The 14,246-nt window shown below is 38.4% G+C and overlaps 3 protein-coding genes across 6 annotated transcripts; 1 reads left to right on the top strand and 2 right to left on the bottom strand.

Annotated features, from left to right (window-relative positions):
• Positions 1–252: 252 nt before the first annotated feature.
• LOC122026233 lies at positions 253–4,438 on the bottom strand. 2 transcript variants are annotated; one of them, XM_042584890.1, is made up of 3 exons: positions 4,163–4,438; positions 3,968–4,004; positions 253–1,668 (listed from the first exon to the last, which is right to left on the bottom strand). In XM_042584890.1, exon 3 carries the CDS (start codon positions 1,655–1,657, stop codon positions 563–565), a length of 1,095 nt encoding a protein of 364 aa, XP_042440824.1. In that variant the 5' UTR covers positions 1,658–1,668; positions 3,968–4,004; positions 4,163–4,438; the 3' UTR covers positions 253–562. The 2 variants fall into 2 exon arrangements, with proteins under 2 accessions (XP_042440824.1, XP_042440823.1); XM_042584889.1 differs by having other exon boundaries at positions 3,968–4,437.
• A 488-nt stretch (positions 4,439–4,926) lies between these two features.
• LOC122027241 (U11/U12 small nuclear ribonucleoprotein 31 kDa protein-like) lies at positions 4,927–8,547 on the top strand. 3 transcript variants are annotated; one of them, XR_006124326.1, is made up of 3 exons: positions 4,927–5,735; positions 7,271–7,381; positions 8,529–8,547. XR_006124326.1 is itself a non-coding variant. In XM_042586168.1 (2 exons), the coding sequence occupies exon 1, from the start codon at positions 4,972–4,974 to the stop codon at positions 5,731–5,733; it is 762 nt and encodes a 253-aa protein (XP_042442102.1). In that variant the 5' UTR covers positions 4,927–4,971; the 3' UTR covers positions 5,734–5,735; positions 7,271–7,481. The 3 variants fall into 3 exon arrangements, 1 of the variants encoding a protein (XP_042442102.1); XR_006124325.1 differs by lacking the exon at positions 8,529–8,547 and adding an exon at positions 8,463–8,481; XM_042586168.1 differs by lacking the exon at positions 8,529–8,547 and having other exon boundaries at positions 7,271–7,481.
• Positions 7,556–13,316, bottom strand: LOC122027240 (P-loop NTPase domain-containing protein LPA1 homolog 1-like). Its single transcript, XM_042586167.1, has 7 exons — positions 12,841–13,316; positions 12,277–12,602; positions 11,255–11,336; positions 9,400–9,819; positions 8,578–9,300; positions 8,200–8,325; positions 7,556–8,124 (listed from the first exon to the last, which is right to left on the bottom strand). Exons 1-7 carry the CDS (start codon positions 13,009–13,011, stop codon positions 7,786–7,788), a joined length of 2,187 nt encoding a protein of 728 aa, XP_042442101.1. The 5' UTR covers positions 13,012–13,316; the 3' UTR covers positions 7,556–7,785.
• Between the last annotated feature and the right edge of the window lie 930 nt (positions 13,317–14,246).

Genomic DNA, 14,246 nt, shown 5'->3' with positions numbered 1-14,246 from the left:
GAATTTATAAATTCGGTCGATTTTTTCGATTTAATCGAATTTTTGTTCACCCCTACTGGTGAATTCCTATCCTAAATCAATGCATTTACTCATACATATATCTAGTTGAAGCCCAAAAAAGCCTAGATAACATAAAGAAGATCACCATAAGTCCCAGCCCAAGTGAAAGCAAACCAAACGGGCGGGATCTACAGGAGTCCGGCCCAACATTTTAAAAGGATACAGAACCAACCCATTGATTTCATAACAAGGTCACACAAACAAATGAAGCTGCATTCCAGAACCAACCCTTGATTTCATAACAAGGTCACACATAAAAATAAAGCTGCATTGCTAAACGTGACCGTGATTATGTAGTACCAAATGTTTAAGGATCTAAAACCCGAGACAACACTTCAATTTCTGAGCAAAGCTGATATTTTGTATTCAACAACATCGATCAACAAGAGTAGCTCACAGAAAATGGAACTTCAGCTCCAAGAGTACCTCACAATAACCGGAACTTCAGCTCCAGCTATCCACACCGGTGGCTGCTTTTCCAAATTGTTATCTGAAATACAAGTTATTGTTGATGCTCCTCGTCATGTCTGGGTCTAGTTATCCTCCTACGCCTTCTTCGTGTAAGGATGTCGTTGTCTGAGTTCCAGTCGTCATATTCTTGAGTGCCTAACAAGTTCTCACCCCATAAATAACGACGCATTGAAGAGCGTCGCCTTGTCCTCCATGCCCTAGAAGATCTTCGGTCATCCAATGAACCTAATGGACTTCCAAGCATATGAAGCAGCAAGAGTGTTGTAGGCCACCATGGGCCACTCCCATCGCCTGAAAGGCCATCGCCCTCATCTATAACATAATCTCCCAGCACTACAGCACCTGGCATCGCAGATCTAAGTGCACTGAGAATATCATGATACTCCTGCTGGCGTTCCATGTGATGCCAAGCTTGTTGCCTTGATGGATCAACCTCAGCAGGCCTAGTCATGGGGTGTACTCTCCGGGCATGTTTACGGAGTTCCTTGTAGTTGCCAGAAAATGAGCATGATTCTCTGGAGCAACTTCTTAACTTCAAATCCATATATTGTCTAGCTTCTTTGACAATCATCCAACCTAGTACAGCACCTCGGCAGAGAGGGCACTTCAAGCAGTTAACCTCGGGTTCATCACCACCACCAGATCCATCAGAACTCATATTGCCCTCTGAATGAGATGCTTGATATCCATCTTGTGCTTGTCTGAGCTCTGGGTCATCAAAAAATTCATCTAGCTCACCAGGTATTACACCATCAATGCTAAAATTGTCATGGGCTTCAACAGCGTTTGCTAGTGCTGTTGCTGGATGAGGGGAAGAAGGATCTGTACCATAAAGAGAGCTCGAGTGAGGTCTCTCTGCATCAACATTCTCAGTGATAGTAGAAGCAGAACCAGATGTGTTATCACCAGAGCACATTCTTAGTTTCCTGAATCTATCTAGACAATTTGAATGCCTGTAACTTGTATCGCAAACGTAAGATCTGCAACCTTTTTCATATGAAGTGCAGATAAGAACTACTGCATTGTGTGGATGTTCCATACAAATAGGGCACAAAATCTCATCCCATTGCTTTTGGAGGGAGTGTATATCAGCATCCTTCAAGGTGCTTTCTGTTTTATCTGTCATCTTTCAACACACTATAATAAAATGTTCAGAATATTAGGCGCTTCACACATTCATATACGGATACAAACTAATATATTTAAAGAGAAATAGTAATTGCAGAGAAGAAAGCCAACAAATAACATAAAATAGTTCATCAAATATGGACACCAAGGTTAATGAAATTCAATATTGGACCAAGGATTTTGAAGTCCCATACGCAATTTTTTTTAAAAAAAAAATCCCCATGAACATTACAATGTAGCTGGTTAAGACAAAGAAGTGCTTTTTTTCCAGCCAATGATTTTAGTATACTCCACACAACCGATGCAGAAGCACACAAGTGAAGTTTTTTATGCAGCACCCACCAGTAAACTACCAGAAAGGAAGTATAAATGATCAAAACATGAGCCAAAACAAAGAATTAATGTTACTGTGTTCACTTGGAAGGTTCCCTTAAACAACAAAAATGATGAGAATTTTTTTTTTCTAGCATGCATAGTTTTCTGACATATCATGATCTTCATTAAGGGAGATTACATCTTATGCAATGTGGACACCAGGCCGAAGAATAATGCTCAACAATTTGCTCTGATTTAAGATGGTACTGCCATCAAAAGACTTTGTTTATGCTTTAATTTTATCATCATATGCTATAAACAAGGAAATGAATCAACACAAGCTTGCTTTCAATTTAAATATTTGTGCAGACTTTCACCATATCAAACTCAAGCAAACTTGTTTTCTTAATTGGTCATCAAAATTGATAGGGCAATACCAACAATGAAGCATAGCATTCATCAAGCCTCTCTAGATATGTATCTCACCATTTCAGCATCTGCATACAAGTTTTTTCTTTCCTTCCTCACCAAAATTTCAAACAAGTTACTGAAGTTCCCCAAATCTAGGATTCTAGGTGTTCAAGTATTTCTTTCCACTTTCCTCTCAATCAAATTAATCTAAACACTCCTTGCTTTTAGATTAGGAAGACTTCTTTACAAAGTAGAAAAAGTCTTAATAATTATTCTTTCTATTTGTCTGAAAATGATCCTAATCCTTGACAAGATCCAAAGAGATTTATAGTTTACTCACCTAGGTATCAGACTTAATTTGCAACCAAGGTTTTACTAACCAAGAACCTACAAGCCATTCACTAAAGATTGCTCTTTAAAAGATGACAGCATGACCAACACAGGCATGAGTTCAAACTGAGAAGAAACAACCTCAACTAAAAATTGAAATATTTTACTAATACAAAGCTCATTAACACAGAGAGACAGAGCACTTTTATACAGTCAAAACCAAAGAAAATACAGACCAAAATAGGAAAGAAATACTACTAATTTGAAAACAAATTAAACTCATTAAACTTGAACCAAAATAAAAGACTCATCTACCAAATCAAAAAATACACAAATAAAATACTAACAAAACTTCATTATAATTCAAATTCATTCCTTTCCATCTAAAACTTTAGAAACCTTTGATTCCTTGATTGCATCACCAATTCTCAGATTAATCCCTTTGGTTTACTACCTAGCTCAATGAGGTAGCAGAGAATAAAACACAAGTCATGAGTTCGGCACTCTGGCTAAATTAACCGTTTTGGTCAAGCAATCATTTAATAATAGCTTAGAGTGGAAGCAAAGCACCGAGCACAAACCCATGAGTGTGAGGCCTCCATGTCTTATTGTTTACTGATACTCTTCTGCTAATCTACTCTTAGCGATTGCTACTCAATGCCAAGATGACTGTGACAGCAAATCCTTACAAGAAATGTGAAACAAATTTATTCTACTGACATCAAATTTATACTATTTAGCAATAGCAAGCTCAATAAACTGAGAAGATAAAGAAAATAATGACATAAATCATTGTAATTGCTCCAAAAAACTACAAGTTTGGGAAAGTCATCATGAAAACGAATGCAACACTGAGTTCACTTGCTACTTTTACTTTCGATACTATCCAAACTTTTCATAGAAAATAGACAGCTGTTACAAAGCTCAGATGTCTATACTAATGCAGCCAAATGTTCCATCAAAACTTAGTGAGGAGATCATAATAGATCGCTAACATCAGTTTAAACTCAGATCCAGAGAAAATACCCAACAATCACAGATGTTGAATATCAAATATACACCTGGGATGTTACTTTTCAATTTCCTGAAAGCTAACAACTTCAGATCACACATCCACCACTTAAAAGAACAATATTAACAACAACAAAAATGTTCTCCCTGTTGCTTGACGCGATCTGAGATCAAAAGAACAGCTTGAACATACATCAAAATAATCAAACAACTTGCTTGCAAAAAAACATCAAAGAACTACCTCGATTAAGTCAAGCAATCGCCGTCCACTCCGCAACCTGTAAAGCAAAAGATCCATGGATCAAACTAGATCGAAATTAAACCTAAAATTGGAACAAGTCGTCGCCAAAACAACCGGATCTAAAGCCAAACGAACAAGGGTAAAAAAAAATAATAATAAAATTATATTCCCGAAAGAAAACAAATAAATCTGTACGGGTTGCGCCACGGATAAGCGATTCTCCTTCTCTCTTCTTCTTAATCCACTCTTGTTTAATCTTTTCGATCGATCTAGACCACTTCGTTCTTCCTTTACCGATTCTACCTAAGAAGAATAGAGATCAATCTCTTTGTCGTCGTCTCTCCTCTCTCTTTGATCTGAACAAAATCGAAGATTAAACAACGATCTCGAGGAAAACCAAAGGGGAGAGGCGATCAGATACGGCACAGAGAGAAAGGGCGAAATGGCATTATCTTTTTTTAAATAATTAATTTTGGATATAAAAAAACTAGGAGGTAGGGAGATGGCGTTGCTTACGTGTACGATAGACAGACTCCACGAAACCGCCACGAACCGGATCGGGATCTCCTGTTCTTTTTCAGACAGCAGGCGCCGAATTTAGGGAGGGAAATGGTAGATGAGCTGGCACAGAATGATAATCTAGAAGGCGGAATTGGACCTGTCAGGCTGTTGGCTGTCTCACCAGAGACAGGAAGGATTATCCAACGATTAAAATGAACGATTAAAAGCTGTTAAGGATGTTTTTAGAAAATTTGCAAAATTGGAGGCTAAAATGTAATTTTTCCCATAAAAATGCTGCAAAGGTTGGAACCGTCAACCCAGCGGCCCCCTCAACTCGGCCCTACAAGTATGAGAGGGAGTAAATCACGATGAATACGGGCCCAGCTATGACGTGGTGGTCTCAGGTTTAATTTTTTTTTTTTTTTTTTTTTTCCCATAAAAATGTAGAACCCTAAAGACGAGAGAGAGAGAGAGAGAGAGAGAGAGAAGGGGAGAGAGAGAAGATGGCTCGCCGAAGAAACGCGAGCGACGACGACGACGATGACTTCCTTTACCGTTACCCCGTTCCGCCGTTGCCCGCCGCCAATTCTGCTTCCGGGTCGGACGCCTCGGGTTCATCCAGGGGCGGATCCGGTGGGCTCGCCCCCTCGAAATCGACGGTCTATGTCTCCAACCTAGACTTCTCGCTCACCAACTCCGACCTCCACACCATCTTCTCCACTTTCGGGAAGGTCGCCCGCGTCACCGTGCTCAAGGACCGGACCACTCGGCGGAGCCGCGGCGTCGCCTTCGTGCTCTTCGTCTCCCGCGACGACGCCGCGGCGGCCGCCCGGTCGATGAACGGGAAGATCCTCAACGGACGCACACTCGCCGCTTCCATTGCGTCTGACAACGGCCGGGCCGCAGAGTTCATTCGCCGGAGGGTTTACAAGGACAAGAGTAAGTGCTACGAATGCGGCGAGGAGGGCCACCTCTCCTACGAGTGTCCGAAGAACCAGCTGGGCCCCAGGGAGCGTCCCAATCCGAAGAGGACACGCAGGAGAGCTCAAGACTCCAGTGGCGGTGGGGCTCAGGATTGGGGTTCCGACGGCGGCGCCGGGGAAGAGGAACGGTTTGAAGATGATAATTGGGCATCCGTGGTGGACACTCGTGGATTTGAGGAGAAGGAGAGGGAGAGGGAGGAACCCGTTGAAGATGGAAACGAGAAGAAGAAAAAGGAGAAGAAAGCTAGTTATTTCAGTGACGAGAGCGGCGAGGATGAATAGAGGTAACTTCTCTGAAACTCATAAAAATCTCATCTTGTTCTACATAGTTTATCCCGATTCTAATGATCCCAATTTTTTACTCTGTTTGATTTGAGCTTACAACCTAATTCTTTGATGGGCACTAAGCTTCCTTTGTGCTTATAGAAATAGTTCTAATATGCCATTTATACCATAGTGCTTATGTTCATTGTACAAACATCAGTTTATCACATTTATTTCACTACTTTTCTATCAATGGGCAGTCCTTTTTTCCAATGTAGTCTCATTGTCGGTGGACTACATATGTTAATTCATTCCCCTTAACATGGTTGCTCGCATCAGTTTTGCCTTTGGTTTCCTGATCGTGATCCTAATTATGCATTCAATTGTTCTTGCATAGTTTATCCTAATTGTAATGATGACAATTTCTTACTATTTGATTTGAGTTTACAACCTAATTCTTTGATGGGCACTAAGCTTCCTTTGTGCTTATAGAAATTGTTCTAATGTGCCATTTATACCATATTGCTTATGTTCATTGTACAAACATCAGTTCATCACATTTATTTCACTACTTTTCCATCAATGAGCAGGCCTATTCCCCCAATGTAGTCTCATATTTGGTGGACTACATATATTAATTCATGCGCCTTGATGAGGCTACTCTCAACAATTTTGCCTTTGGTTTCCTGATCCTGATTATAATTATGTATTCAATTGTTCTTACATAGTTTACCCCAATTGTAATGATGACAATTTCTTACTTTGTTTGGTTTGAGCTTACAACCTAATTCTTTGATGGGCACCAAGCTTCCTTGGTGCTTATAGAAATCATTCTTATGTGCCATTTATACCATAGTGCTTATGTTCATTGTACAAACATCAATTCATCACATTTATTTCGCTACTTTTCTAGCAACAAGCAGGCCTTTTTTCCAATGTAGTCTCATATTTGGTGGACTACATATGTTAATTCACACGCTTAATGAAGCTAGACTCATCAGTGTTTTCTTTGGTTTCTTGATTCTAATTATGCATTCAATTGTTCATACATAGTTCATCCCAAATTGTAATGATGACAATTTTTTAATCTGTTTGATTTGAGCTTACAACTTAATTCTTTGATGGGCACTAAGCTTCCTTTGTGCTTATAGAAATAGTTCGAATGTGCCATTCATACCATGGGTCTTATGTTCATTGTACAAAAAAACAATTCATCACAATAATGTCTTTAGTTTCCTGATCTTGATTCTAATTTGTTAAATTATGCATTCAGTTGTTCTTACAATGGATTACATCATGATGATTGGTATTTGGAACTACAACCAACCTAATTCTTTGAGCTATGGCAAGCCTTACACAGAGATTTTTATTTATGTATTTATTTTTTTTTAAGATTCAGTCTCACATCAGAAGTAATGTGGTAGTTGTGTAATTAGCTAGTAGGCTTAGTTTAGTTTACTAACATTAGTTTGACTTATTGCAGTGCCCTAGACTATGAAAGTAACTTATCATAATTAGGATCGAATTGTTGAGTCTCAAGACTTCTTGTTTGCAGGCTCATGGTGAACCATCTCCATCTTTAGCACCACTAAAGAACAGTAGGGCATTTACCGCGCACTCAACATAATTGATGCAGTTTCTTTGTAGCAGTTTCATCTGCTGATAGGTAATAACTTGCTTTGGGTTAACGTTTGGGAGAGTTCTTGAACTTGCATCATGTGATGAAGCACTACGCCACAGCTATTAATGCTCTCTTATTCCTTTTATTTATTGCGTTATAATTTTATTTATAAGAGCTAATTTTTTAGTTTTATCACATCAAAATCCTAATTGATTAATCTTTAAATATAATAAGTCATTAACACAATTACATATCTAAATGTTATTCAAAATATGAAATATTGTTTGTATTGTGCCAAGAAATTCTTGAGACAGTTAAAACATAACAGAGGACCTTGCATTGGCAGTGTAATTCTATTAAGTTCCATAATCCTACTTCCAGTTTTAACATGGGACGTTCCTTAAATCTTGGGTTATACGAAGATACAGAAAAACAAGATCACTTGGCGTCTACAAAATTTTCAGCGGGATGCCTTGTGCCCTGTTTGGTAGTTGGAAGGGGTCACTCAAGGACCGTCTCCTCGCTTTAATGCCATTGGCGCCGCCGCCCTCAGTTCCCTCCGGTAGCAGGCTGTAAGAATAAGATGGCCCGGCGAGTTGCTCGCCCAGGAAGTGCTCAAGATTCCACTGGTACTTGTCCGCTGCCACCATTATGTCGGGCGCCACCTTGTCGCTTGTTGGCTCATCGACTTCATTATCAGGCAAATAACTATTGTCCATGCCGTCTTCCATGGCCAAGTCATCGTACTCATCATCCGACCTAGAATTCTCGTCGACAGAGCCTTGAAACTGAAACAGACATCGACGATTTCTCATTTCTCATAGTTTAGATGACATATGTGAAGATCCAATCTTAGATCTTACCTCATCTACCATCTCACTGTGGTCTCTGTCACTGAGATCCTCATCGCTGAACCCTTCAGCAGGGTAGTCAGCTTCTTCTTCCTCTTCTTCTTCTTCACTTCCAGCAACAAAAAAGTCCTCCTGAAGCTGGAAAAAGATAAAGAGGAAACAGGTTATTCCCCTTTTGGGACATTTATCTGAATCAAAAGATTTCAATTTGAATGTAATGTGAAAATCTAACAACCACTTAATGCTGACAGTAAATCCAGTTAAAAAATTTGCAGGTTTAAGCATTTGAGAAATTTTCAGATATGAAAAGATCTTAAACATGGAAAAAAATTATGATGCAGAAGAGAGAGGACTAAGATCAACATAGCTAAAATTCAGCTCATGGCATACCTCTTTAGCATGCCCATCTAATGCCTTTGGAGAGCTGCAACAAGAAGAGAAATATCGACTATCGGTGCCATCATCCTTGGAGTCATGGATACTTCCTGCTTGACTTGTACCACATCCATCTTTGTGCCATGCACTGAAGCCGAAATTTCCAAACTGAAGGTTCACTGGCTCAGCTTTCCCGATCAGCAAAGGGCCATACATGGGGCTTACAGTTCCATTTTCGAAGGATGAGACGCCACTAGGATCAACTGACCCAACAGGCCAAGCTTTGGCGACGGATCCATCAGTATTAAGAAGTGCCATTAGATTCCTTGAGGAGCCCTTCCTCTGGATCAACTGAAACATTCCTTTGGAAGTAAGAGAATTAGCAACACACTGCTTTCTGTATACTTCATGTATTAGAGCCACTGTATTTTTAGTAGGGTCATAGAGGTGCTCCCCTGCCTCTCGCCGGCGAAGGCAGTCAAAGACAGTGGCATGAATGGCTGCAACACTCCGATCTACATTTGTATTATTTACCTTTGGAACCAAATGTTTATCAGCTCTTTTCGAGAGATAATCTTGAATTGCTCTAATGTTTTGGATGTACTTTATATACTTGTTTTTTGTTGGATCCAGGGTCATGTATTTAGCCCGGACAGCAAATCTTTCCATATGTTTGTCTTCGTTTACTATGTAAATCATGAATGGTACTATTGAAGGGTGCTTCTTCATGAGCCCCATCTGTTGAATGGCAAAACAAAACATATTTAAGCAATTGAAATCGAGTCGAAATGATCTTGAAGTAAATTCTAAAGGAGATGTAAGTTGCCAAATACCTACCACAAAGTTGAGACTCAAGTGGACACCCTCAACAACGACAGATTGCTTGCGCTCTTCCCATGCAGTGATTAAACGGTCAAGGCTGTCAATGACCATCTCACTTTGTGCTTTATAGCCTTCAATAGCCATTTGCTTTTTGCTGATTAAATCAGTACCGATAACGGGATCGTGGAATCGGCCATCATGTTTCTCATGAAGAACTCCATTAGTTGCTTCTTCCTTGGACTGTGTTCGCGAAACGGCAAGTTTCTTTGCTTTGCGTTTAGCTTTTGCTTCTGCAACTGCTACTGAATCTAGGCATTCACCAGCATCATATGTTGAAGCCCAAAGGAGTGCATTCTGTTTTTTATCTGTGAAGCCCCTCATCATATGACGAATTGAGTCAGTAGAAATAACTGTTGTCAAGCCCAGTCTCCCTCCCTGTTAAAAGTTATGCAGAAGAAAATCCTTGTCAAATTGAATTAGTTTTACAACTTCATGCTCGTAATATGGTCACACGTATGGTAGCATGTACAGCTCTATAATTTTTGAAGAACACCAAACATTTATCAGCACACAAAGTTTAACTAGCTAAAAGTACATGAAAAATACAATTGAATTATCTAAATAGAAAGAATTGGTCCATACTTCCAAATGCTTGTATTAGCATGCTTAGAATAGAATTTTCTTCACAAGCATCAAGCTACATTAGCCATACAATTATCAGATACGATTCACTAAAACCATAAAAATCCAGCAGGCATTGAATATTACGACAAAAGGTATTAGGTATTAAAATTTAATTGGTTAACCACTCATTTTAAAAGAGCAAGCTCTCATAATGACACATCAACTTGTTCATGTGGCAATAATATACATAGATTTGGTACACTTCCCCTCACACATCATGACACAAGAGGTACGAGCACTTCTTTTGACACAGTATTTAACCTTTGAACATCTTATTCAAACGCTAACATGATGTTAAAGTTAACGTTGATCAGTTAACCACTTATCTCAAAATCTCAATAGAAGAGGGGCCAACTATACATAATATAGACCACCGTATTTGTTCGTGAAGGATTAATGGGCATTGAGCATCTTAGTTCTAACAAAATAAAAAACCATTGTTACTTGAGTCTTCTATGCATGCAGTAAAGATTGAATATAGTGCATCAAGTCAAATTTATGTAACAATTCTATTACATATTTTTCTTAATTTATTTGTCTTGATCTTCTATTTTCTTTCACATCTAAGTTTCCTATCTTTACTAATCTCATTCAGCAATTATTAAGTATATCTGCCAATTACAGTTCTAACCCCAGATGAAAAAGCTTCAAAGTTGAATTAGAGTAGGTATCTCAATAGACAAAGGTTGAGCCATGTTTACAGGATTAGATTGGAAACTAAGGATAGGAACACTGAGGAAGAAGACTAGAAATGTTAGATGTTATGATTGGAAGAAAAACGAACATAAGACGAGTTATATCGATTTGCATGACCTAAATGGAGGAATAAGATCCATATACCCAACCCAAAATATTTGGGACAAATATAACTTTATGATAATGATAACGAGGATGATGATTCAACAATAACAAACGATAACTATATTCATATCATAATTCATTTGTACGGTTTTGATATGCTGCCTGATCCCCATGCCTAACTCCCATGCCTGATGAATGTGCGGGGTGCCCAAAAGTGATTTAGGCACCTAAAATTCTAAGTGTGTCGCTCACGGGGAGTCAAGCAACATATCATGGCTCTTCATTTCTATATCCTAAAAAAGTATAGCATATCAACTACTTGAAACATGGAAAAGAAAAGAGTGGAAATTAGACAATTTTTACAGAAGAAATGTCTGTAAAGTACCAGCAAGGAAGACAAGGTAGACTTGCCACAACCACTAGCGCCACACAAAAGAACTGTCACAGATTCTTTCTTTTCTCGAATCCTTCAAAAAAAAATGTGTAGAAAAATAGAGATCATAAGATAGGGAAAGAAAAGGAGAGAAATAAAGCAAATATATTATTTAATGAAAGAAAAAATAATTGAGTAGATTCTTTAACAGACAGATGTAACACATCAAAATCAAAGAAAAACAACTGAGACATATTTATTGCGATCTTTCAATGGACCAAAGGCCATATTCCAACACTATGTCTCAGGATCCAAAGGTTATCTTGAGGTGGAGAATTTGAATGAAGCCAAGTGTATGGTATGGTGCATGTGGTCATATTAACCATGGTATAACAAAGAAGACATAATGAAGAGCGCTGTGAGTACAGATTCCGAAGAAACAAGACCACCTGCATATTCATCAACCTGATAAACAAGAACAATATGTTAAGTATCTTAGAAGGTTATCCCAGATTCATCAACCTGATAAACAAGATGATCTGTAATAGCATAGTGAATGCTGGAAGAATAAGCATAGCTAGGAGAAACATGAGATCTCTAAAAAAAATTTCTACTCATTGAAAAATGTCTACTAGCATGGCAGTCGGAACATGGTATGTGATTGAGAAGCATAGGAAGTTATTCAACCTATAAGTGTGAATTAAGAGAAACATAAAGTCCAAATTCAGTTTTAAAATTGATATAAATAGTTGAGTCGGTAAAAATCAGGGACTTGGGCATATTATCAGACAAATTATCCTGTGATGAATGGAACTCAAGTCTGCCCAATCTTGAGGATGAAGAATTTATGCTTGTTAGAGAGCCAATAAATAAAGAGCAACAATGCATTTAAAAGAATTTCTCATATCACCAAACTACCTTTATATACAACATCATTATAGTTAGCATTCCTGACCAATCTAAACTAATCAAAGTTAGCAGCGCCACAAGGGTCTCCTCTAGAACAACTCAACTGGTAGGAAGATATCACATACCTGCAAGCAAGGCGCAAGTCAGACATTTGATTGGGAGCAACATATTTGTACATGGCAAGCGCATCACAAACAATTTGTAAGAAGCATTTCCGTGGTACAACCACAGTTGTTAGTCTTTTGTACAACTCGAACGGCATTCGACTACTCAAATCAACTTTGTCTTGCGTCAAATGGTTAGTCTTCTCTGCCTCATCAAGGGAGGCATTTGTGTTACGCTTGTTTTCTTCTGGGGATGAGACATTCGAGACATCTGGACTTGGATCATCAGGAGGCAAACTGCAGCTCGAGTACTCAGCTTTCATCACTTCAAACACCCTTCTGCTAATCTACATAAACAAGGAAAAATTACAGATTAAATCTAGGAAAATTGCATCAGACAAAACATCAAAAGATCAGATAAAGTGCAACGAAAGAAGAGGCTTTTATTTTATTTTGTTAATTTCGCATTATAATGTACATAAAATTCTGTTCTTTTTCACAAGCGACGTGATCTAAGAGATCTGAACAGTAAAAGCGATGAAAGCGACACAAACGCGGGCGAAGGATTCATTAGAGACATCGAACCTTGAAAGAATGACGAGCCTTGCAACCCATGAGCTGCAGCGTGCTCTGCAGCACCGACCGCGTGTACCGGAAGGACAAGCTCCGCCTTTGCCTCTCGCCATCGCCCCCTTCCTTCTCTTCTCCGACATCGTCGACCACGACAATGTAGAGCAACTTGGGGACCTCCGCCATGCCCGCGAACAAAAGAACCGATGCAAATCAAAACGAATCTACAACGATAAAGAAGGAAGGGGGAAGGGCAATGCGACGGACTAGGGTTGGGGCCAGCTCGAGGAAGGGGTAGGGAGCGTCCGCCATGGGCTACACCTACAATGCTTGGCCCCAACGGGCGGCATGACCTTGTCGTCGCGCTCTGTCACTGCCTCCACGAATCGATCGCTGGGGGAACGCGCATCTCGGTCGCCTCTGTCACCGCGCGACCCATTCCACGCCGCGTTCCGCGCGGCCTCCGCTTTCTCGGGATTTGGTTGAGGAGGAAGAAGCGGTGCGGACGACCAACCCGCCGCTTTCTAACGGCGCAATTTGAAGAGTTCTAAATCAAACCCCAAGCGTTGTCAAATTACTATTTTACCCCTCCCCATTTCACAACAATTTCTTTTTTTATTAATTTTATTATTTTGAATTTTAAAATTAATTTACGGAGTTCAATTTACATCCTTCCTATTTTTTGCACATAAATTTTTCTTCTTCAATTCCTTTTAACTCTCTAATATACATTGAATTATCCTCATTTTTAGGTAAAAAAATTTAAAATAATATATAATTCCTCATAAATATAGCACATTTAAAATAAAATTCTATCAAATTTAGCATTCTATCAATCAATTAGGAATTCATACAAATATATTAATTTAGGCTCTCAATCAATTCAGTCTAAGTCAATTGATTGATATATCTCCCAATCGGTAGATAAAAAAAAAGTCATGTTCAATTAAATAAAAAATATATTTAATTCTAATTAAATTATGTTGAATTTAAAAGAAATTATATCTTATTTTATACTAGACTTTTTATACTTATAAATAATAAGTTTTCTATTTCCTCACGATAAATTAATCGATTGCAAATTTATTTTCAATTGATTGGAATTGCATAATTAATAAAAAAATATTAAATTTTAATTAAATGATGTTGAATTTAGAAGAAATTATATATTATTTTAAAAAAATTTATATAAAAAAAAATAAGGACAATTAGGTCATCAGTATATGTTAAAGAGCTGAAATAAATAAAAATTGAAAATAATTTTTTTCGAAGTTGGATTTGTATGCCGGGATGTTAGGACAATTTGTTGTGAAATTAATGTGAATGCTGTTTTTTTAAAACAGGTTCTAGAATCAATGACTAATGGATGAATTTTTAACTAAGAGGAAAGGAAGGGTAGAAATGTCATTTCATCTGAGATT

Source organism: Zingiber officinale, chromosome 10A (genome assembly GCF_018446385.1).
Source record: "Zingiber officinale cultivar Zhangliang chromosome 10A, Zo_v1.1, whole genome shotgun sequence".
Lineage (NCBI taxonomy): Eukaryota > Viridiplantae > Streptophyta > Magnoliopsida > Zingiberales > Zingiberaceae > Zingiber > Zingiber officinale.
The sequence above is the reverse complement of the archived record's forward strand: the minus strand, read 5'-3'. Positions and strand labels throughout refer to the sequence as shown.

Coding starts and splice junctions, on each gene's coding strand:
- LOC122026233 (XM_042584890.1), bottom strand. CDS start 1,657: ATGACAGATAAAACAGAAAGCACCTTGAAGGATGCTGATATACACTCC.
- LOC122027241 (XM_042586168.1), top strand. CDS start 4,972: ATGGCTCGCCGAAGAAACGCGAGCGACGACGACGACGATGACTTCCTT.
- LOC122027240 (XM_042586167.1), bottom strand. CDS start 13,011: ATGGCGGAGGTCCCCAAGTTGCTCTACATTGTCGTGGTCGACGATGTC. Junction 9,301..9,399: donor ACTTGAGTCTCAACTTTGTG/GTAGGTATTTGG, acceptor GCCATTCAACAG/ATGGGGCTCATGAAGAAGCA. Junction 8,326..8,577: donor TAGATGGGCATGCTAAAGAG/GTATGCCATGAG, acceptor ATCTTTTTCCAG/CTTCAGGAGGACTTTTTTGT.